Source organism: Trichosurus vulpecula, chromosome 2 (assembly GCF_011100635.1).
Source record: "Trichosurus vulpecula isolate mTriVul1 chromosome 2, mTriVul1.pri, whole genome shotgun sequence".
Classification (NCBI taxonomy): Eukaryota; Metazoa; Chordata; class Mammalia; order Diprotodontia; family Phalangeridae; genus Trichosurus; species Trichosurus vulpecula.
In genome coordinates this window covers 303400621-303425571 of record NC_050574.1, presented here as the reverse complement: position 1 = coordinate 303425571, position 24951 = coordinate 303400621, and the positions used below count along the sequence as shown (strand labels likewise).

Here is a 24951-nt window from a genome sequence, read left to right as displayed (position 1 = left end):
CATGGTCAGACCTAAGCTTTAGAGAAAAAGTCACTTTAATAGTTGAATGGAGCATGGATTGGACAGGGGAGAGACTTGAAGCAGTGAAATAGATGCTTGTTTATTGCAGCTGTCCAGGTAGGAAATGATGGAAGACTGATCTAAGATTTCATATGTATATATACACACACACACACATACACATACATACATATATACATATATGCACATATACACATGTATGTCTATATGTATAAATAGAGACATGTATGTATCTACATATATAATTGTGAAGGGGATACACATGAAATGTTGAGAAAGTAGAAATAAGATTTGGCAATGGGTTGAATATGTGACGTGAGTGAGAGTGAGGAGTTGAGAATGATACTGAGGTTGTGAACTGGGCTGGCTGGAAGGATGGTGTCCTGGATATTAATAGGAACAGGAAAGTGCAGAAGGGGGAAGACTTTGTGGGGAAAGATAATGACCTCTTTTGGGGCATATTGTAGAGGAAATTCTCACTAACGTACAGATTGGATTAGATGGCCCTGGAGCTTTCGTTCAATTCTACATGTCTCAGATTCAGTAATATCTGCCAGAACTAAATATAAGTGGAAAGAAAGACTCCTTGACAAAAATAAACAAAAATATAACAATCCCAGATGCAAATAATCAAAGATGAAAAAAGTTTGGGTTAGGATCTCAGATTCAGCTTAATACACCAGGAATTAATAAAGGTATCGAGATCAACTTTTACAAACTTTTGCAGGAAGATGCAATACACCTTTAGGGTCAGGACTGCCTTGGGATTGGTTTCTGTCCTGAGAGGAATTTTATGAAAAGCCCTATGGGAAGGAATGTTACCTTCTCTGATCCTTAATTTCCGTATCTGTTAAATGGTACCTGTAGGTTCTGTACAGTTTATTGTGAGGTCCATGTCAGATGATATATGAAAAGCACTTTAAAACATTAAAATATTTTATCAATGTATTATTATATGTATTATTATAATTGGGACCTTGACTTAGAATCAGGGCTACTTTCTGGTACTAATTACTAGTACCTTATATTGATTTTCTTATTTCCTTTCCATTGAATTCTGACCTCTACTTTCCATGCTAGGTAGACCATTGACTTGCTTCCTGTCCTGGCCTTCCCCTCTGACCTCTGTTCAGTTGCTGTCCAAGGTCCTGGCATGGAAGAAGAGCTTCATTGTACTTCCCTAGGATACTTCCTTGTTTTCATCCTGTTCAGCTGACACATGGTCATCTCTCTTCCTGCTATGCCTATCTCTATCGTAGGAAAAGAATAAAACTCCCATTGGAAGTTTCTCCTAAAAGTCTCTGTATGGTTCTACTTAATTGCATCCCAACATTTCCACTTGGCATTTGATTCTGAAAAATATTGCTTTTTTCCATGTTGCTTTCAAGAAGCTGTGGTTTACCTAGGATTCTGACTTCGCTGTGTCTTCTTATCTCTGTACCATTTCAGTAGGAGACTGAGTGGTCCCCCTTTCCACTTCCACTAGTGGCTATACCAGCTTTACCAAAGGATAAATATTAAATCAGTCCATTGCATAGTTCAGGACGAAAGTTTGTTGGGAGAAGAGGTAATATGATCCTGGAATTTAGAACGGGAAGGGTAGGGATCACCTAGTCCCACCCCTTCTTCTCCCATAGAATCATAGATCTAGAGAGGGCAAGGATCTCAAGGGCCAACTGGCCCAATCTCAGTTTACCAAAGAAGAAAATGAGACCTAGAGAAAAGAGGTGGGTTGCTTAAGGTCATATATGTAGTGATTAGCAGAGGCAGGGTTTAAATGAAGGCCTTTCAACTTAAAAATCACAGAATCTCAGATTAGGCCATTTAAGTCCAACCTATACCTGACTGAGAAATCTAGTTGCCTCCCCACCCCGCACCCCCATTACACCATGATGGTTGAAACTATGGATAAAAGTATATTTAGGGGGGGAAAAGAATTGGCATATGGTCTTAAGCATTTTTTCTTAAGTATTTTAAAGTGCAGTTGAAGTAAATGAGGATCACTTTTAAAATGTAGATTATGTATTGAAAACCCTCAATAGAAGTATTTTAAAGGAGTGTGACAGCTTAGAATAGGAGGAAAGGCAGGGAATCTTCAATTTGACTAGGTGGGTGGTTGCTGCCCAAGGGATTGGGATGCAAGGGACTCTAAAGTAGCCTTTGGAAAAACCATGGAGACTGGAGGTGAAATAGGAAAAGATGGGTGGTCAAGAGGCCTTGAAAAAAAAGCTGAGATAGGAAGATGATGAATTGAGTTGATGATGAATGTGAAGTCAGGGGCTGGGGAATAGCCCCACTGATCAGGGGTGAGAAGAGAAAGATAATAAAGAACTTTATTATACAGGTAGCAAAAAGGGGCAGGTACAGATGGTACCCAAAAGCAGGACTGGAACGTGACTCAGAAGAGGCATAATTTAAAGGTCAGACCCTAGAAGACCTTTAGACTAATTTTGTTTTTTAAACCCGAGCTATCATCTGTAATGAGATTGAGTATTGTAAATGAATCATATTAAATTGGAGCTCAGGAATTAGCAACAGATATAGGATCATAGATTTTGAGATGGAAGAGACCTTAGAAGTCATCCAGTTCCAGTGTATTTTCCAGATTAGGAAACTGAGACCCAGAGTGCTTGTGATCCTGCCAAGGTCACACAGGTGACAAATCCAGGATTCAAATTTAGATCTTGTGACTGCAAGTTCAGTGCTGCCCACTGTACCATAATGCATTCTGAAATTCCCTCAAGCTGAAGTAAAACTTAGCTGCATATCTGGGTTGTCTATGTGTTACACTCTTGTTCATAATTTGGGGGAAACCGGATACTGGAGAAACCAGGGTGTGGGTGAAAAGTTAAGACTCATGGTCATGGCTTTTAATGGGAGAAATCTTCCATCACTCCTCCTGTACTTTTCCCATTTATCTTACAACTTGTCTACAGTTACTTGCAATGAAAATTCTTAAGGAGCTAAAAAGGATTTCCTACTTAAGGGACATTAGGGAATGGTGCTGGATAATTAGAAACTGGCTCAGATCCACAGTGGGTGAAGGAGAACAAATACCCAGTCCAGGTATGGCACTGAAGAAAAAGAGGGGAATAGGCTATCCCTAAGAATCAATTATATGGACTACAGTAATTTGTTGAAGACTAACGGGTTCAAGATTGTACCACTGGAAGAATATGTCCCCAAAGTACACTATTACCTTGCAGCATGATATGGCAGACTTAGAGTTGGGATTTAGAAGACCTTTGATTATAGCTCCACCGTTTAATCCTTGGCAAGTCAACCTCTCTTAATCTTTTCCTTCTCTATGAAAGTGGGAATAATATATGCACTACCTTCCTCACAAAGTTGTTGTAGAAATCAAATGATAGAATCAATGTAAAATGTCTTGAAATAGGAAAGGACTTTTAAAAGGTCAGCTATTTATTATTATTATTGTCATACTACTTTATTATACTATACTTACATGTATACTCACATATGTGCAGGTGTGTACACATACATACATATACAAGCACATGCATGTATGTATCTATTTACTCACACATGTACATACACTGTTTCACAGATGTATCATAAAAAGCAAAGTTCCACTCCCTTCCTTTACAATGCTTCTTGGGTCTCTAACTCGAGATGCTTTCTCTGCTGAATTCATTAAACCATTAGAGGATATATTGTGGGAAGGCATGGTTGCCCTCCATGAAATCTACCTTCAGAAATGAGGGACATGCTCCAAACATCCTTAGCCTCTCTTAATAACCTAATATGGCTGTCAGCCATGCTTCTTGGACACGTTTCTGTTTTCAGCCTGGGCCATTTCTAGGGATCATGAAGTTCATAGTGTTACTTGCTTTATATAATACTGATAAACTTACCTCTTAAAGTTTTAAGGTTCCCCTTCCCTTCCAATTGAAATGCAATGGGCTTTGGTGTCTGTAATGGCAAGCAAAATGGGACTTTTGTTGTTTTTGTTTTGGAGTGCTTCTCAGCACTAAGGCAATCAAGTGCCTTTGACTGAGTCTTGCCTTTGTAGGAAGGCCCACACCCTTTTGCTAGTTAGATCACGAGAGGTGTGAAACCCTAGAGAAATGTGAAGCCCTCAAGAGGTGTGAAACCCTTGAAGGGTGTGAAGTGCTCAGACTCTGAAGAAGTGTGTATATATACTTTGAGGTTAGCATTTTGTTTGGGGCTCACTCATTGGAAGTGTCCTGTGATTTGACCAGATGAGACTTTGTTAAGGATCCCCCTCCCACCCCCCACCCCCTGCCAGGCCTTGAAAAACCCAGATGTTGGTGCTTCTCTCTCTGGTAACTACATATGGAATGTCTTGGTCAGATGGCTAGAAGCCCTGTCTGTTGTTTTGTGTTTATTTGCTCTGTTTATATAATTTCTGCTTGTAGTTTCTGTCTGTATTTGCTCTGAAGTTCAGGGTGCTGACTTTTTCCCCTGAACTAAGTGAATGATATATATGTTTGATTAAAGTGAGATTGTAAACCCCTTTAAGTTGCTTTTCTTAGAAAAGCAGATCAAAGAACTTGTACTAGCAGCCCTTCTGTGTGCTGGTGTTATTGGCCTTACACTCCCACAACAGTTGCTAGCAACATTGTTGTTACAGTGTCTAAGTCCATGTTCACATTCTTTGCGTCTCTTGTGATTCTATACCTGGTGGTGCAGAGGGTAGAGGGCTGGGCCTGGAGACAAGAAGACCTCAATTCAAATCTGACCTCAGTCACTTATTAGCTGTGTGACCCAGGGTAACCTCTACTGCCTCAGTTTCCTCAGCTATAAAATGAGGATGATAATAATAGCACCTACCTCCCAAGGTTGTTGTGAGGATCAAATGAAATGTATGTAGCACAGTGCCCAGCACATAGTAGGTGCTATGTAAATGCTTATTCTCCTCTCTTTCCTTCTATCCCCTCTCAGCCAAAATCTTTGTAAATGAATGAATTCTACTGAAAGGCAGAGAAAAGTCCCATTATCAGTCCATAGCCTTGAAACCCTAGGAATTTACCTGACTGAGAAGGGTGGCACAATTTAGTAGAAATACTGGGCTGGCCACGAGGAGACCTTAGTTGGTTTTGCTGCCTTTCTTGGCTTCAGTCACATCCTCTCTAAAAAGGGGGCTAAAAGACCTCTCGAGTATTTTCCAGCTTTAAGACTCTACAAATTGACCCAGCCATAAAAACTGATTATAAAACCACTTAGTGTTTAGAACCACCCCATGAGCCACTAAGCACTCGGCTGCAGGAACCAAACTGGCTAGCCAACACTCCAGTTTAAAATGTTTCTTTGGCTAGAAAGCAATGTCAATATCAATTTGGCTGAGAAAAAATACAGTCTAATTTCATTTCAAATGCAACGAATTTACTGTCCTGGTTTTCATTAGCTACTGCCAAGGAGTAAGGAGACAGACAAAATAAATTATGAAAAAAATTATTTTTTTAATGTACAAAAAGAGTTATTTACAAGTTGAGTGTGTCATCTCAATTTGTAGGATGTAGAAAACAGCTAAAAATGTTTCTGAGATACAAATCTGACCCAACATTCACCTACAGTATTTTTAGTAATGGTGTCTTCTATACAGAATATATACAAGTCAGGGATGGTTATCATAATACTATCTCAGTAAATGAGTGAACACCATTAGGAAGCCACAGACTCTTCGGGACCTTCAGGACATCCAAGATTTGTGCATTTAGAGCTGACCTTTTACAAGTAATAGAGTTCAGGGCACTGTATGATAATGAAGCCCAAGACTGATCATTCTGATTTCTGTTCACTGATCCCTCTCAGCAATCACGGGGCATAAAAAGGGCTAAGTCATGTCAGATGCTGGGAGAATATCCCAAATCTCTGATAACAACGGAGTAGTGGGTTTGATTTTGACTGCTGCAAACCCCATTATTAAAGGTGGAGGAAACCAGTGTCACTCCTTGAAATCCAAGCTCCAAATGCATTCTTCATATTCCAAGTTGGGCCACGCCACTATGAGCAGGAGAATTTATTGACAGTCTCTCGGTGCTCCAAAGGGCTGGTCCAGCCCAGCCCCTGAGCTGGCATACCATGCAATACTCATCATTCCTTTATGAATGAATGGGAGAAGGTGGGAGGAGGAAGGGGTATCTTGGAGATACAGCAGGTATAGCCCATTTGTAACTCAGCTGAGAGTAACGAGCGCTGTCAGAGGACAGGACACTATCATTCTGCCGGGAGAATAAGTGCCCTTCAGAGACATGGGAGGGAGGGGCTGTGACAGCCTTATAGCATTTTCATAGCAAAGCAAGAGAATAATGAATTATGAAAATACAGAAGCTTTTGGTAAATGCATATTTCTCTCTTTTCCTGACATCAGACTTTTAAGTCAACTCCTGATATTCTGATTGAGGAGGAGGACAGTCCTAGGAAGGAAGAAGAATGGGTTCCAACCAATGATAGGTATCACTGCCCCTACCCATCCCCTTTGGCAAGTACAGTCCCAATGTGTTAGACCAAATTTGGCCTATCCCGAATGTATAGCATCACCATTGCCCTGGAGGTATATAAAAATGAGCGTTCTTCTTCAGGATGGGGTTCATTTTAAATACAACATCAACCACACTGTAAACACAATCTGGATACAAGGGGGCCATCATTCTGGACTCAGCCCATGTATGTGTCATTCTAGCAACACTGTCATATTTTATTTATTAATGCATACATATCTTACAAAGATTGCAGGCCCTATATTTTGATGCCTTCCCTATGGCAGGCCCTATATTTTGATTCTTCCCTACCAGAGCACAGTAAGGCACTTTTGGAGTGGCTGGATGAAATTGGTGGTTTCTCCTCCGTGGCAGGGTACTTAGTGTTCCACTACAGTATTCTTAAAGGAGAATCGGGATGGGAGTAGAGGAAAAGAGTGCTTTTCCTCACTGGCACCATAAGGAAAACCTAATCTCATAGGAGCTGAATATGCATTATAGCTTCCAAATTCACACCAAAATGCAAATTTCCCCTGCTTACCATTCCTCCTTCCCAAATTTGCTTGGAAAGCAGGTTAGGGAAAAGTTTTTGGCTAATGAGAAGTTTTCGTTAGCCAAATGACATAAGGGAGGCAGCCAGAGTATAGTTGTGCATTTACATGGAAGGCTTGCAGGAGTGCCCCCTCTCCCCCCAGCCCCTTCTCTATTGTGACATTTCTCAGTGCTCTGTAAAATAAGTCAAAAAAGGACTAGAGACACACCACAGAGGTACAAAAAATGCCTCTAAAGTGTTCGTGAAGGCTGTACAGATAATTTGTTAAAATCCCTTTCATGTATTTAATACTTGCTGGAAAAAATCTCTATTCTCTAGGAAGTGATTATTTTTCAAAAGCACATTCATCAGATTGCTTGGCAAACAGCCCCTCCCTCCTTGCCTCCTTGTGCTTTGTGTTAAGACATCATGTTAAGGAACTTGCTCTCTTCTGCTAATGTCGTTAGCATGGAGCTCATGTCCCCAATAGCCATATTGCTTATCCCTGCTGGGATTGAGGGCAGGGTCAAGGAGTTCCGTGGAGTTGTGAGGCGGGAGGAATTCTGGGAGAGATTCTGAAGGATGCTGGGGCTCAGGGTTCCCGACATTAGGCTTGAATGGTCGCCATCATCCATGATAGCATCAAAATCGATCTGTGGAGGCTCCAGTAGCTGGGAGTCCACAGTGCTCGACACCTGATTGGCCCCTGGAGAGGCCATGGCATGTGGCTTGATGCTGCTCAATGAACACTGCGGCTGCTGCTGTGTCTGCTGCTGCTGCTGCTGCTGCTGCATTACCCGGCAGTCCACATGGTTCTCAAAATTCCCATTCTGTTCATACATGTGAATCTGCCCGTAGTAGCACATCATGCTGTTATCCCGAGGTCCACTGGTATTCTGTTGTTGCAGTGGTTGCTGCTGCTGCTGTGGTGGTGAGACCATGTCATTTATTGATTTGGGAATAGCCTCCCCAGTCTCCTGGCTGGATGTTCCAGCGGCCATCGGGTAAGCGGTGGCTCTCATGTAGCCTAGCTGTTGTGAAGAACGTACCCCACGGTGTCTGCTGGCTGGGCTTGGCTCCGCAGGTGGGCGTGGCTGTACCAGGCCCGGTCCAAAGCTCTGTCCCATCGACCCCATCATGTTTTGTTGAGGGTCAACAAAATTGGGTTGGTGGGAGGTCAGAAGAGATGGGGACTGGTGGTAGCCTTCTTGGCTCATGGAGGGTGGCAGGTGATGGCTCTGCTGTGAGTAGTTCTGTGTGGTCACCATGTGCATGGCTGGGTTGGATAGTGGGTGCTCTCTCCGGCTGTTTACCATCAGGGAAGGGTCAGAGGTAACATCCATTTGCTGAGGGAGGCCCAGGTGCCCTGTCTTGACTCCCATATTGCTACATGATGGGGAGAGCTGATTCATGTCCCCACCCATTGTGTTTGGGCTCAGCATAGGGTGAGGCTGGCTGTATCCTGCATCAGGGCTTAAGTCCGGGTTCATGTTGGGGCAGGGACTGGCCTGTAGCGGTTGCCGGACCTGCATGTAATTGACCCTCGGTCCAGGAGCAACCCCATTTCTTGGGAGGAGGTTGGACTGAGTGCTATCGAGATCACTGGGGCTTGTCTGCATGACCTGCTGATTGTAGCTCTGGTACTGCCCAAAGGTCTGCTTCTGTTGTACCACAGCTAAGTTGCCCTGAGGAAATTGTTTGGCCTGCTGGTTGGAAAGAACATCCACAGAGCCTGAGCTCACCTCATTCCACTGCACAGGCATATTGTTTTTGTTCAGGTTGGTGGGGGTACCGTAGCCCAGCTGGCAATCAGCCAGCATAGGTGCCGGCTGGCTCCCGTTAGAGTTGGATGCTGCCATCCTGCGTGGGCCGTGGAGGCCTGGGCTCGGCAGCTTCAGGCTCCCAGGGAAACTTGAGGCTTCTCCATGGTATGCCAGGGCATTATTCTCTTCAGCAGCACCAGTACTCTGTGATTTGATGTACTGTACTACATCATCGGGTAACACGATGTCATCCTCCCCACTGGGGCCATCTGCCTCCACCACCATTGTCTCCATAGCAACATTCTCACTGATACTTGGAGGGCGGGGAGAATAGACGTGGCGGGGCAAAGCGCCATCTGAGCGGGTGTAGTTCTGGAGGCTGAAGTTCCTCCGCTCCGCACAGGGTGGTAGATGAGGCGGGTTCATGCTGTTGGTGCTATTGAAGCGCTGCACCCGGGGGAGAGACAAAGGTTCAGCAGCCAGTCTCCTCACGGGGTCACTTGCTCGCCTTGTCCCGTTGCCTGTAACTTCATGGGGGAAGGTGGGGGCAGCACTATACCCGTACGACGGTCCATCGCTACCACGCCTTGGTCCTAGCTGACGCGGGAAGGGGGGTGGCAGAGAGGACTCTGATGGATCAAGTAGAGACATTTTATTTTTTAGGCTCATCCTTTCCATGTTTGGGAGGGGAGTTGGTGGGGGCCCCCCAGTGGCTGCAGCATATTTGGCTTTCAGGCTGTACTGTTGAGCCGGTGTGAGGTTCAGCAGCCCTGGTGCTCCGCTGCATTGGCTGGCCTCGCTGGAGCGGCGGGAGGCATCGGTGGAGATGGGGTCGTAGGAGTCGGCAGAGCTGACGTTGTTGGGGCGGCTCCCGAAGGGAGAAGCCTCGCTGGATCGGCGGCTAGACAAGTACGGGGAGATGCCAGAGGAACGGCGGCTGACAGTGTAGGCTGAGCTTACGGTGCTGGTGGTGCTGTCCCTTCGCTCGTTCAATTGGTTTAACATGGTTACCTCATTCACTGACAGCTCCATGATCCTCGGGTTGGGCAGGGGTGCTGTGGGTCCACTGAAGTTTTCCATGATAGAGCCTAGAGGAAAGAAAACAAAAAACCCAAGTAATAACATCTTTCATTAAGGGCAGTGAATCTGGTGGAAAGTGTCCTGGACTAAGAATAAGGAAAACTGGGTCCTAGTTTTGGTTTGGTTATTAATTTATTGTGGGACCTTGTAGATGTCACTTGGGCTCACTTTCCTTCACTTTCCTCATCTGTCAACCCAGGATAATACCTGCCACAACTGCTTCCCAGGATTTTGGAGAGGCTCTGATGAGATAATTAATGTCAACGCACCGTAGAAAATGTAATGAAGATAGTGAGGTGCCCATCACTTGGAGGTCTTTGAGCAGAGACTGGATGACTATCGGGGATGAGGTAAAGAATATTCTTATTCATGAACAAACCAAATTAGAAAATTTTCCAATTCTAAGATCCTAGGATGCCACATTAAAATTTCTCTTAGAAGCTAAGGAATTATAGCAGAAAAACCTAACAGTATGAAAGAGTTAATTAGGAACTTCCCCTGACTAGGGAGTGAATGGGGGAGGAGGCAGTCTACAGCTTGAACGTGTCAAGTCAATAAGCTTTTATTAGGTGCCTACTATGCGCTAGGCACTGCGCTACTCATTGGAGATACAAAGAAAAGTAAAGAAAAAAATCCCTGCTCTCGAGGAGCTCATGGTATAATGAAGGAGACAACATGCAAACAGCTATTTACAAACAAGATATGTAAAGTATAAATCAGAGATAATTTCAGAGGGAGGGCACTAAGGCGAGAGGGGATTCAAGAAGGCTTCTTGTAGAAGGTGGGATGTCAGCTGTGACTTAAAGGAAGCCAGGAGGTGGAGATAAGGAGGGAGAAGGTCCCAGGAATGGGGGACAGCCAGTGAAAGTACCTAGTCAGGAGACAGCGTGTCTGGTGCAAGCAACATTAAGGACACCAGTGTCACCAGATTTCAGAGTATGTGGAGGGAAGTAAGGTAGTAGAAAGGTAGGATGTATGTATAAGTATATTAAAGGACCTTAAAGATCATCTGACACAATTGAATGAAGGAGGAAACTGAGTCCCCATGAGGTGAAAAGCCTGATGATAGGGCAGGATTAGAGCTGATGTTACCTGCGATCATTCATCTCTACCATGATGTCCCTTCCCCCAGGTTGCAAGGCATGCACAATTTGACAGCTTACCATTTCCCGGAATAGGAGGCAGCTTGGTGTTTCGGACTTGAGGAGCCGGGTTTGCCCATGAACAGGAATCCTTGACTGTCTTCAGCTTCTCCTTCTTGAGCTGTTCAAGCCTTTGCATGGTTGTCATGTGTTTGCGCAGCTGCAGGCTGACTGCTGACGTGCCAGAGGGGACTGTCGAGTCAGCGACAGGAGCGTTGTCGTCCAGCGTCGTCAGGTCTCCCAGGCTACCCCCACTGTGTATGGTCATCTCTACTCCACTGTCATTGTTGTTGGTGCTGCCGAGGGGTGAGGGCTCGCTGCTACAGGATGACTGGCCCCCGGGGCTGGACTGATACAACTGAGGGAAAACAGACCAAAGGATTGTAAGCTAGTCAATTGAGGACCAGTACTGGACTGCTAAAAACCAGAGGTGAACTCCCATACCAATGTACAAATTGGCCAACACATATATACATGTCCATACTCATAGAAGAACTTGCTAGCGGAGGAGGAGCCGGGTTCAAACACTGTGATCTCTTCCTTTTAGCTCCTGTAGCACTTATTACCTATGTATAGTCTAGCTATTGGTTGTATCATGATTTGTCCAAGGATTTCATCTCCATTAGTCTTATCACTCCAGCCAAACCATAAGTTTCTTGAGGGCAGGGATGTGTCATTTCTTTCTTAGGTATTTTACACAGTGACTAGTATAGTCTGGGGCCCACAGGAAGGACTAGCTAAATATGTGGCCTTCAAGTTTAACCAGCATTTGCTAAGAACCTCAGTACTTACTTATTACATCTCCCTGGCTGATGAGTGGCTGCTATTTATCTCTAGGAATACTTGTTCCCCACCTGCTCCTGGCTTCTCTGCTGGGACGTTGGTAGATAATGAATGGAGGGAATAAGCTAGCTTATGGTTTTAGGTCCCTCTGAACTTTGCTTTTGCTTTCTCTGTTGCTATAGAAGGGACTGCTGTGATGACTGAGTGGGACGTGGCACTTTCTGTGGTAGATGGCATCCTAGGCAGCTGACTTACATTCTGCCCGTTTGGTTTCCTATTCCCTGCCTCATGCTCCAGAGGGCCTGAACTAACAGGGCAAGATTTCTGAGTTCACTGAACAGAGACTGTGGTAATTAGTTTGGATTAACAGCATCTCTTACACTTGTCTAAGAATCAGCAGTAAGGGATCCAGATCATTGCTCTATCAATGTATCAACCAACAAAAATGAATTTATTAAGCACCACAATGTGCCAATGTGCTAAATGCTGGAGATACAAAGGCAAAGGCCAACCATTCCTTGCCCTGAAGGGACTCATATACCATCAGGGAAACACTAGACACATAAATAGGTGCGTTGAAAATATATTGAAAAATAGATAGAAGATGATTTTGGAAGGGAGAACTTTAATAGCTGGGGGATCAGGAAAGGCTTCATGGAGAACATGGCATTTAAGCTAAGTCTTAAAGGAAATGAGGGAATCAAAGGCACAGGTGAGGAGGACAGGTATGCCATGCATGTGGAGCAGGCCGGTTAAAGGGACAGAGAGAATGGAGCACTGGGTATGAGAAATGCTAAGGAGGCTGGCTTGACTAGTAGACCATGGTGTAGGCGAAGGAGAGTAATCCATGTTGTTATGGGGGAAGGCAGGTTCTCTTGAAGGGATACCCAAAGGAAAAGAATAAGAACTCTTATTTCCTTGTGTCCCTTTCTGCTGCCTCTAATTTCAAAGCCTCAAATAGGCTACTAAAATATTTCCTTTGGGATCACACACACACACACACACACACACACACGACACCAATTTGTAGTACATCACATCTAAGATACAGACAGCACTTATACCATAACCTAACACAAAGGGATACTCTGCTCACCTTAGTACCGACTATCCTTAGGGAGGTATAGTAAGGAAAAGAAGAGGAGACAAAGAACAAGTGGTTAGAATTAAGGAGTCACAGCTGGAAGTTAATTATGCAATAAATGGAAAAAGAGCAGATACACAGCTCCTAAGATATTTAAAACTGTCTAAATATCATCACATGGAACATGGGGGCGGCACCTGACTCTAGGTGTTTTGGCCTATCTCTCACTGTTACACCCACGTGGTCTTCTCAGCCTGGCCTGGAAATATAGCAGTCAGTTTGTTGTTTTGTTTTTTAATTATTAACTGGGTCCTTTGTCCCAGAAGGAAATGATCAACTGGGCTCTTAAGCCTCAAGTCCATCATATGGAGATCTGCCAATTGGTTTTATAGGTCAAGGTTATAAAAAGAGAAGAAATTGGGCTTGTTGGCAAGGGCATGGAACACAACATGGAATTGACCTGGGGTGATCTTTGGTGGGTCTTTAACCAAGGCTCACAGGTTTCGGGACAATTTATGGTAGCTGAGGACAGAGTGTCCTTGAATTGTGCTGCTTAGCTTTGTGATCTGGCCAGCCAGAAGGACAAACACACAAGCTTTGAGGGCATTAGGGTGAAAGGGTTACACTGATACTTACCACCGAGTTCTCTGTCTTGATGGCTTTGACATGCAGGCAGTCCTCCACTGCCTGGTTGGCGCTGTTTGCTTCGGCGGTCTCCTCCAGCCCGGCTCTGCCCTGTTTGGCACTGGCTTCGTTGTCACCATTTTCCTTGAGTGGAGGTGCCCTTGGGTGGACATCATTGCGCTGCTTCTTGGTGACGTGAGCATCGGGACCATGTACTGTCTTCACATGTTTTCTGAGAGAGCTGGGGTCTGTGTATCGCTTTGTACAACCAGGGATCTTGCAGATGTAGGGTTTCTGGGGGAAAAGGAGTCTGATGTTAATGACACAAGAGAGACTCTTAAATCTTAGTGGTGTTATGGGGGGGGGCTTTCCCATATGCCATGCTTATTCTGTACAATAATTTCTTGGTTGTGTTGTTCTCTCCAACTGGAATACTCTCCCCATGCCACCTTTTCCAAATTCAAACCATTTTCCATAAGATGATCATTAATGACTACCTTCTTGAAACTGCTGTAGTAAAGTCCAAACCACAGAATAACACATGCTTATTTAATGCCCTATGTTGTTTTCATAGCTATTTCATGTGTGTATGTCTTATCATGCCAACTAGGGTGTTGGTTTCTCAACAAGGACTGTATCTTATACTTCTTTATCACTACACGTTCCCCTCTCCCCCAAGGCTTTAGGACAGTGTTGAACACAAAGAAGACACTTGACAAATAGCTGGACAGATGAAAGGAGGGAGTAATTACTTCAGTGATCATGAAATGTTCCAGATGTATTCCCATAATACATAGATGACCAGTATCTCAGCAACAATTGTGATGAGTCTGTTCTCTAAATTTTACTATGCATGTGTGTAACCAGTCAATAAGAATAAAGTGCCTACCGTGTCCCAGGCATTGGGCTAGGAACTGGAGGCACAGACAAGGACAAAATCATCCTCATCCTCTACAAGCCAGTCAAAACCTAAGTCTCAAACCAGCAGGTCCTATAACTTACCAGACTTGGTCATACTAGATCCCTGAGGGCAAAGCACATATTCACTCTAATCCTACCAACCTCTTCATTTTACAGATGAGCAATTTCAAGCCAAGCAACTCACTCAAGATCACTTATCATGTCAGTGACAGAGCTATGACTAGAATCCAGAATCCCTGTTATCCAGTCTAGTAAGTTCTTCACTGTGCCTTATTCTTAGGTATCTTTCTTCTTTCTCAAACATTTCATGATATCTGATGATTTAGCAATTTTCAGGAATAATATTATATTTATCTATTGGTAGACAAGGCTGAAACACACTAATCGTTCATCCAAGAAACTCTATAAAGTGGTGATTTCTTGGGCAGAGCTGTCCAACTCATGGGCACAGGTCACCAAATTCTGGTGTGTGGCCTCAACCAGATTAAGACTTGACTGGGAAATGTTTAACAAAAATACAATACCACATAGATAATGTTCATTTGTAGTCTTCTAAGTCAATGTTTGTTTCTGTTTGAGTTTGACCCCAGTGTTTTAGGTGCTAACATATGAAGTTTTCAAAATAGAAAGAACAAATGACAAAGCATTTATCAAACTCTAAATGCTAGTAATGCACGTAGTAAAATAAGAGACCATCTTCACACTTAAGGAACTTATATCCTAATAGGGGAAGATAACACTCTACGAGAGGGGTGACCAGAGAAGCACATTTTATTCTCAAAGGGTAGAAAGCAGAAGGCAGACAACACGAGTTCTGCAAGCAGATGGCAGGATGTCCTGGGAGGATGGCTGAATATGACGTGAAGTTAGCTCATGGTGTGCTGTCTAGGACTAGCTGGTTGATATGTGGCCTAAGTGGTCCTAGGTTGCTTGTATTTCTTGTGGGAAGAGACTGTTTCACTTTTACCTTGAAATCTCAAGGACTTAGAGCAGTACTTGATCATTTACCCCCCTCACCTGGTTTCCTAATAGAGAATCCCCAAAGAGGAATCTACATGTAACAAGGTAGCTCAGTACCCCCTTGGCAACTTAGAATTAGTCAGTACATGTGTAAAGGCAAACAGTCAATGGGAAGATCTTCCCTGCCATTTAAGTGGGCTTTGGGGGCGGGGCTCTCAGGGTCCTGGGGGGAGTGGCTAGGACTAGAGCCAATGGTAGGTGCCTGAGTTCTGGTCCACGTGATGACATGAAGCCTGTGGTGGGAGGAGCTTGCTGAATGGTTGGAGCAGAGCTAAGACGCAGTAGGTGAGAGCAGTTAAGAGCTAAAGGAGAGAGGAAGCACTCAGCTAGCTGGAACACAGCTTGGAGATTGTAGCGATGGCGACGGCGATGGCAGCAGGAACTACAAAAAAAGCAGGACTGACCCTTGTGGAGACCAGAAAGTGCTGAGCAGGGGCTTGAGGCCAGTGGGTGGTCTTCTTGCTGGAGGGCGCTGGCATTGGGAGGGGGAAGCACCAGTATGGCTTGGCTTGCTGCCATAATGTTTTTCTGTGGCCTCCTGGTCACTATTGTGAGATGGGCATACTGGTTTTGGAAGATTCTTGCCAGGATGTCGAATTGGGGTCACTGGTCTGTGGGTCTGCTACTTTTGAGTTTCAATAAATGCTTTAACTCCTCTGCCTTCTACTTAAAGAATTCCTTATATCCTGCAATTCTGGACCACTCAGGCATATTCATGGTTATCTTTGAAGTCATGAATTCTGCCTTAATGATATAACATGTCACAGGGAAGACTTGAATCTAGGTCTTCTTAACTCTGAGGTCAGCTACAGCTATTCACTGAAGTATGCTGTGCACACAGTGGGCACTTAATGTTTGCTGAACTGAATGAATTCCTGACCCAGGCTTTCCTTGTGGGAGAAAAATGACCTTTTTAAGGGCCACAAGAGGTTTTACATTATTATATCAACTGTTTTCCCTTATTAATTTATTCAAACACAGCCTCTAGAGTTCAATGAACACACCAGGCATTATAATGAAGTCACAGGCCTTGAAGGACAGGTAGGATGTAGTCCAGTAGCGAGTAAGGGAAAAAACAATCTAGGGATAGAGAAGGGCATGATCAAAAAAGCAGATGTAAGAATGTACATGGCATGTTTGGGAAACAATGAACATTTTATTACAATTCTTTCTGCTCTCAAAACCTTGGCAGACACTATCAATTATTAGACCAACATGGCTGGAGTGGATGGTTAATGGAGAGAACCAGTTGGAGATAAGGTTAGAAAATGCAGGTTGGGGAGTTAGTAATATGTGTAAGTAAGAAAGCAGGGGTTCTTGCTTGGTATGATCCAGAGAGAAAGGTGTCTAGGGCATGGTAAACATCAAGAGCTATTTCTTACTACGGTTGGTCCCATAGAAGAAGGTGATAACTCATGTTGGTATTTATGATGTGCGGGCGTTTTTTAGTTAATTGAGAAATTCCATTGCTCTTGCCAGATCCTTTCATTAAAGCCAAAATCCAGGTAATGAGCATATCGGAATGGCTTAGGGGAGTCATTAAATTACTCCAAGGGGGAAAATGGCAACCTCTGGATTCTCTGACAAGCAAGAAACATTTCTAGGACCAATAACTCCTCTGATCTCTAATTCCTGCTAAAGCTCTGGCTCTTCCTGATTGGGGGTTGACTCAGGCTGCTGGGGGTAGCTCATGAAGTGACTTAAGTGTCTTGACATGTTCACAGACGACTGAATGGAAAGTTTTGGACCCAAAACATGAGTACTCAGGATGAGCTCAGTAACATAATCCTTGAAAGTAAAGATCTAAGAGAAAACAACCGTGCCACGTGGCCATCTGTGGCCTCCATTCCGTGCACCTATCTGCCAACTGCTTCCAGTTCCTTGTTTTTTCTCTTTATGTTTTGCAGAAAAATAGTAACAATGCCCTGGAGTTGTCTCAGCTTTTCAATTTTCCAAATACATTCTCTCCTTTGACTCTCACAACAACTCTATAAGATAGGTAACGTAAGGTAAATTTTGTCATTCCCATTTGATAGCTGAGACCCAAAGAGAGGAAGAGATTTGCCTTAGTGTACCTAAATATTTAGTTAAAGCATGGAAAGCTGGTCTCAGAACCAAGAAAGCCTGGGTTTAAGTACCTGCTCTGACTAATAAAATTTCTTAAAAAGTAATAATTAACATTTATATATGGCTTTCTATGTGCCAGGCACTGCACTAAGCATTTTACAATTATTACCTCATATTTCCCCTCACAACAACCCTGTGAAGTAGGTGCTGTTAGCATCCTCACTTTACAGATGAGAAAACCAAAGTAAATAAAGATTAAATGACTTGCCCAGGGTCATATGGCTCTTACATGTTTGCGGTTGGTTTTGCATTCATTTCCCTGAGTTCACATATACTGTCCTGTGTGACCCAGGGCAAGTAACTCGTGAGCTAGGCAAATATCTGATCATAAGTGCAAAGAAGGTGCTGACCTGCATTGGTAGAGGGAGATGCCTCACACTGGGATTCCCTATACCAATGACATCACAGGTCCAGTTCCATTCCCCATGACTGTAAAACATAAATAAAACCTCTGTCAGAATTTACAAAATGCCTTCCCAGCCATTACTGTGATATGTTACCTAAGCCTTCAGATTCCAAGTCCAGGCGCCCTTCCATTAAAGCTTTCTGAATGGGTTTATGTAACACATACACGCCATCTTCCTACTATGATGCCTCATCCTGGCACGGGAGTGGACCTCCGCTCTCAATGGTTAAGCCAGCAGAGGGATGCCTACAACAAGCTCTGTAGACCAGGAAAGGCTTTGAAATGCGCCATAACATCCGGCTTCCAAGAATTAGCTTGGCTAAGAGCAGCAAGGCTTTTCACAACAGGGCTGCCAATCAAGGGAAAAATTATTTTGTTCACAGTAGGTCAGGAAGACGACCACTGGGTCAGCATCCATAGCATACTCCCTCTAACTGTGGGCAGACCCCAAGACTCCTAGACCCTTCTCTCTTCTCTCTTCTCCTTCTTTCACGTGGTCACCTCATTAACTACTGTGGGTTTCATGATCATTTCTATGAAGATGCTCCCCAGATGCACATATCGAGTCTTAGTAATTCTCTTGAGTTCTAGACCAACATCACAAACGGCCTATTGGACATTTCAAACTGGATATCTTACAAACTTTCCCATTTCAGTTAAGGGCAGCACCGTCATTCTAGTTATCCAGGTTTGCAACCTTGGCATCATCATTTTCCTTCACCCCACACATAGAATGACTTGTCCCAATCTGTTGCTACTACCTCCACAACATCTCATATCTATCTCCTTATCTCTACTCACGTGGCTGTCATCCTAATTCATCATCTCTTCTAGACTATTGTAACAGTCTCCAAATTGCCCTTTCTGCCTCATCTCTCCTCGCTCTAATCCATCCTCCGAACAGCTGATAAAAATGATTTTCTTAAAGTATAGGTCTAATCATGTAACTATCTACTAAAAAAAAATAACAAGCTCCAATGACTCCCAATTGCCACTATGATCCAATATAACTTGTGTCTGGCATTTAAGACCTTTTACAACCTGGCTCCAACCTAATGATCCAGTATTTTTATATCAGATATTATACGTTACTTCCTTTCCTGCCCTCCATGGTCAAACAAAATTTTCCTCTCCGTGGTTCTTCATGATCCGTCTCCCATCTCCACCCATGCCTTTGTTCTGGCCATTCCTCATGCTAGGAACGCACTCCCTGCACCTCACCTCTACCTGTTAGAATCTCTTGTTTCATTTCAAACTCAGCTTAAGCTTCCATTTTTTTACATAAGGCCTTTCTTGGTTCTTCCAGCTGATGGTGCCTATACTCTTCCCTCATTTATTACCCTGTATTTGGTTTGCATATTCTTATATATGTACACATTGTCCCCCTTGATAGAATATAAACTCCTTAAAAGTAAAGTTTCATTTTTGTGTTGTATCCCTAGAATCCAGTAGAGTGCACATAGTAGACAATAAATGCTTGTTGACTGTCTTCTAAGACTTGACTGGGTTTGCAATCTCTATGCAAGGAAAGAGTGCACACAACAATGAAATCATTGAAATATACACATCATACATGTATAGCTCCACATTCATATGAATTTTAATTGCTATAGTTTAAGTTTTTTCTTGAATGATGAATACCTGTTATAAGTTAGTCTTATAAGAAAGTCTTTAAGTGGTCAAAAATGTTATTAAATGCTAGGAGCTTTTCTTTTCTTTAGTCTGTTAGACTAATGGCAACACAAAATTCAATCCACAGGTATTCGCTTGTTGCAGCAGACCATCACATACATTATAATAGAGCCAATTTTCTGGATTCCCTAAGTACTGGTAGTGGGCTTAAATTAACTGGAGTTAACAAAGCATGTATTGTGCTTCATCAATTTACATCAAAAGGCCAAGGCATGATTTTCTTTTGTAGAGCGTCACTACCAGGTGCAGAAAGGTCCCAGTGGGAAGTTTAGATTGCTTTCTGCCATGCAAAGTTAAATCATTATGACAGTCATTTTCCTATGATGTAACAATTTGGATCACACCTTCACTGAATAAGCTGATGGTAGGTCTGGTGGTACTCAGAGTAATAGAATACATCTGCAGAGTGCCTAATAATCTTTATCTTTACCATAACCTTGTGAGGCAGGTTCTGTGCACCCCATTTTATAGATGAAGAAATTGAGAGTTTAAGTAACTTATTTAGAGTCATATAGGAAGTCAGCAGCAAAAGGCTAGTCACTATCTAAAGTTGGGGGACTTCTAAGCAAAGTCTTTTTTTCTCCATGATGCCATAGTACTTCAACTCATTAGTCTGGGTTTCTTTTGACCATTCTTCTCCCTTCTTTCAGAAACAGAAAGTGGAGTTAAAGACTCTTGGCCATAGAAACCTCAGGAGTCCCATCCAAAGAGGCTGCCTTAGTGTTCTCCCTTCTCTGATTCTACCCACCTTCCCAGATACCTTCCAAAGCCTGAGTCTAAAAGAGGTACCTCATTGGAATGAGTTCGGTTCTGGTGCTTGGCCCGGTCAGAAGCATTAGAGAAGGCTTTATTGCATCCCTCGTGTTCACACACGTAAGGTTTCTCACCCGTGTGGGACCTCAGATGTGTCTTTAGGTTCTCCAGTCGGGAGTAGGCTTTTGAGCATCCTTCAAACTGAAATTGAAAAGAAAGAAATGAATTATGAATTAATCAATAAACCCATAAAATGAAGCTAAGCCTAAAATCAGGGTGTCCTGGTTAAGGAGAGGCAGTATGCTGTGGCTGAAAAGGATCAAACATGTTGGGTTTTAGTTCTATGAACTCTCTAGCTTGATCCTCAGGTGAGTTATTTGGTCTGTTTCTTCAGATGTAAAATGAGAGGGGCTGGACTAAATGGTCTGTAAGGTGCCTTATGGAGCTAATGTTATAGGATTCTAACTAAGAAGGTTTTCTCTACCCCTTTCTCTAATGCTAATCTCTTTCAAACTGTTTTTTTCAAGTTACACTGGGTTGCAAGCTGCCTTCAAAGCCTAAGACAAATCCCTCTTCCTCCACAAATCCTCCACTGATAACCTACCCCACAGTGATCTTTCTCTTATGAATGCCAATAATGTCTTTATAATTCATTTGATAATTAAACCTTCTTTTCATGTATGTTAGTCTTCTAAAATCTCTCCTGAGCTTTTGTTCCACTGCCTAATATTCCTTATTAGGAGGGAAACATTCAACTTCTTCACTGTATCTATTTGTCTCATTTTCCATAATAAATATATCTAAGAGGGTTCTTATTTATATATTCAGCAATATATTCAAATTTAACATATGTATATAGGGATATCGATATCTATAGACAGTGTTGATGGTGTGCAGATAATTGGCCTTGTTTCAGAGGCCAGATATGATTTTTAGGTAAGATAGGATCTCCTCCCTCTTTCTAGAAGGAGAATAACACACAAACATATTTTATCTAGAATATGCAAGGAAGCTACCCACTTGAAGAAATTGTACGGTTAATTCTTGTGTAAAGTGAATTATTTTGACAACATTCCCCAATTTGGTCTATCTAGTAAATCTAGATTATTCTTATCTCACATAACAGGCCCAGCAATAACCTGAATCAATCTATCTCTCCACGTGTGTGTGTGTGTGTGTGTGTGTGTGTGTGTGTGTGTGTGAGAGAGAGAGAGAGAGAGAGGGAGAGAGAGAGAGAGAGAGAGAGAGAGAGAAAGTTTCACTTTAAAAGGCAAGAAACTTCAGAAGAATTGTCTTCCAACACAATTTTGTAGCTTAGTCAGGGCTCAAGGTAAGAATGAATCACAAAGACCTGAGTTCAAGTCTAGTCTCAGACACTTACTAGCTGTGCGACTCTGGGCAAGTCACTTAACCTCTGTTTGCCTCAGTTTCCTCAACTATAAAATGGGAATAATTATAGCAATTATCTCCCAGGGTTGTTGTGAGGATCAAATGACATAATAGCTGTAAAGCACTTAGCCCAGTGCCTGGTATATAGCAAGTGGTATAAACATATTAGTTATTATTATTATGAAATTAAAAATAGGGGTTCTTGACCTATAATGTGCATATCCCTGGAAGGGGTGGCATGAGAAGCTTCCCAATGGGGTAGGGAGGACATTTGGTAAATAATTATAGTATCTCATTGAAATTAGTAAATATCTTTATTTTCTTTTTTATGAGCATTTGCACCGTAAACTCTAAAATTTATTTCCTTTCTTATTTAATGGGGGCCATAGGAAGGTTAACTGGAGGCCAAGAGGTACTGGGATGAAAAAAGGTGGGAACTCTTGCTTTAAAACATAGTCTGCTTTATGTCAGTATCTGGCACTAAGAATATCCTTACCTACAGACAGAATAATTAACAACTGTGGTGATATTTAAAGGGTTGGGAGCCCCTTCTTCAACAGATTCCTCTCATCCATTTGAAGTTTCAAAATTAAATATTTATTCCTTTTGTTTAATGTCTAGATGCCTAACTTCCCTACCTTCTCTTCAGAGATGGGGGCTATGGGTGTAGAATATTGCATATCAGGCAAGGCTGATGTGTTGCTTAATTTTGCTGGAGTATTTTTCTCTTTTAAATTCTTCTTTTATTTTTTTAAAGATACAGCTCACTAGGTAAAGGAGGGAAGAGGGATGGTTTCATAAATGAAAGTGATATAAAAACAAAAAATATCCATAAAATAAAACAACAAGAAGAAGAACTAAAGTCTCAGGGCCTCCAGGAAGTCTCTTTTAAAATATAACCCTTTTTCATTCTGCACAGTAACGGCAACGTTGTAATGATGATCAACTGTGAAAGACTCGGCACTCCGATCAATACAATGATCCAAGACAATTCCCAAGGACTCAAGATAAAAAAAAGCGCTACCACCTCCAGAGAGAGAACTGATGAACTCTGAGTGCAAACTGAAGTATAATTTTCTCACTTTACTTTTCTTGCTTTTATCTGGAAATATGGCTAATGTGGAGATATGTTTTGCATGATTTCACGTGTATAATTGATATATTGCATGCCTTCCCAATGGGTGGTGAGGGGAAGAGAGGGAGAGAGAGAATTTGGAACTCAAAATTTGAAAAGAATGCTAAAAATAATTAAATGATAAATGTAAAATATAACCATTTTTGGAGTGTGAACTCTTAAGTTGTCACTCGCTAAACCTCAGTGTGAATTAGTCTATTCTACGAGATACTGTCCCAGATGATAGCCAGGAGATCACAGCCCTGAGCAAGTGGAAATTTTTGATAGCGAGAAGAGGAGAGGTCAATCTGGAACATAAGTCAGTCCCCTGAGAGGCAGGCCTTTGACAGCTAGTAGGGAAGGAGGCAGGGAGGTGACCTCTCTGGACAACTGGAAGGGCAGGATAGCAAACTGGTGGTAGGGAAATGTGAGAAAGGAGAAGAGCACAGAGTGAAGAAGGATGCCTGGGCTAGACTGACAACCTCATGCTTGCTTGGCTTCAACTCTGTCTGTAAAGAGATGACTTTGGGGCTCTAAGGGCTACCAGCAATGTTTGAGGAGAAGGTAAAAATCAGGCCAAGAGTCTCTCACACAAAGCTTTGGTCAATAGGCTTTGTTGACAATTCACATTCTGCTTCTTTAAGAGGATGAAATAGCCCTAGTTAGGGAATTTTTTCCCCACTTAGGGCAAAAACAATGAAGGGGAAAGACCTTCAGTGGCACAGATATAATTGGGCTACAAGGAGGAGCACTCCAGTCCTCTTCATCACCAGACTGGGGGAAACTTTGGAGGAATTCAAGTCTTCTGAGAGAACCTTGGGAAGATGGTTGTGCTGGAGGATGGTTCTAGACTAATGAAAACATGAGGTGAGGTGTGGGGTCAGGAGATGTGGGGGTTGTTATGGAGAGGAAGTGCATGACGCATGCCATCGCTCCTTTTCTCTCCCCACTCCCATCCCAATATCATCTCCCTGGGGTAAAGCCTGGTTTATCCCGATCTAGTTTCATTGGTCATGCTATGTCATTAGGGAGGCCTAGGGATTCACAGTCACTACTGATCTAAGGTATGATGTCTCCATATTCTTTTGGGCAGAGAATTCCAACTTGGGTATATATATTTTTTATTTGCCTGGACTATGTTTTTCTATAAGGTAGTGTGAAGTCCTCTTAAAAGGTAGAACAACCAGGCTAATCCCATTAAGCAGCCACCCCCCAGTCTTCTCTTGTGCCATCTGCTTCCTCTTTCCTTGTGTTTCTTCTTTTTCTTTCTTTTTGTACTAGCTATGCCACATTTCCAGGAGAATGATATGATTAAATATTGGGATTTTATGTCAGACAGCAGCATGGGATCATTGAGAACACTGCACAATTTCTTAGATGAAATCTACTTTCTTTCTCTTTATGCAAATCTGTGCCCATCTGGCATGACTGTACAACAGATAGGTTCTGATGGACTTCCCCTCTGTCTGCATGGTATAGTCTGGGGAATAAACATTTTTCATCAATTTAGTTTTTTCTGTGTAGACAGTGAATCTAATCTCAGAGTGGGTATTGATCTTATCAAGGAGGCCCTATCATATTCTAGGAATCAGTACAATGTCATCTGCAAACAAGAAAATCTGGAGCGCCTCATCATCTTTAGGAAATCCATTTTCCCATTTGTATTCTTTGCTAGACAGCCTTCAAGGTAGCAGTAAGCAGTTTTGGAAAGCCTGCTTGGTCTGCCTGCTTTATGCCTCACCTGATACCAATAATCACTTAAAACAGTCATTATTTGTTAGCAGCTATTGGAGATTCTAAAATGGCCTTTAATGTAGGCATGGGATACACAGTGTTGGAGAACTTTCAAAACTGTATTTTCCTCTAAAGGATGAAATACCTCTCTCCTTCTCCCTCCACAATCAACAAACAATAAACACAGTGGAATCTTATATTTTCTACATCTTTCGGTCAACTGTTTCCCTCCCTCCCACCGTTCTCCCATTCATTAAGAAGGGAAGCAATATGATGGGTCTAAATGTGATGGTTTCACTGTC

General features: G+C 42.8%; 1 protein-coding gene across 1 annotated transcript in view; it reads right to left on the bottom strand.

Moving 5' to 3' along the window:
- Positions 1–7285: 7285 nt before the first annotated feature.
- The window catches only part of GLI2 (GLI family zinc finger 2), a 295771-nt gene continuing 278105 nt past the window's right edge, over positions 7286–24951 (bottom strand). Inside the window, exons 10-13 of the mRNA XM_036745731.1 lie at positions 20449–20613; positions 13506–13787; positions 11024–11360; positions 7286–9868 (exon numbers count right to left, since the gene is read on the bottom strand). Of these exons, the coding sequence (XP_036601626.1) occupies positions 7437–9868; positions 11024–11360; positions 13506–13787; positions 20449–20613 (3216 nt within the window). The 3' untranslated portion in view covers positions 7286–7436. The remainder of the gene's footprint in view (positions 9869–11023; positions 11361–13505; positions 13788–20448; positions 20614–24951) is intronic.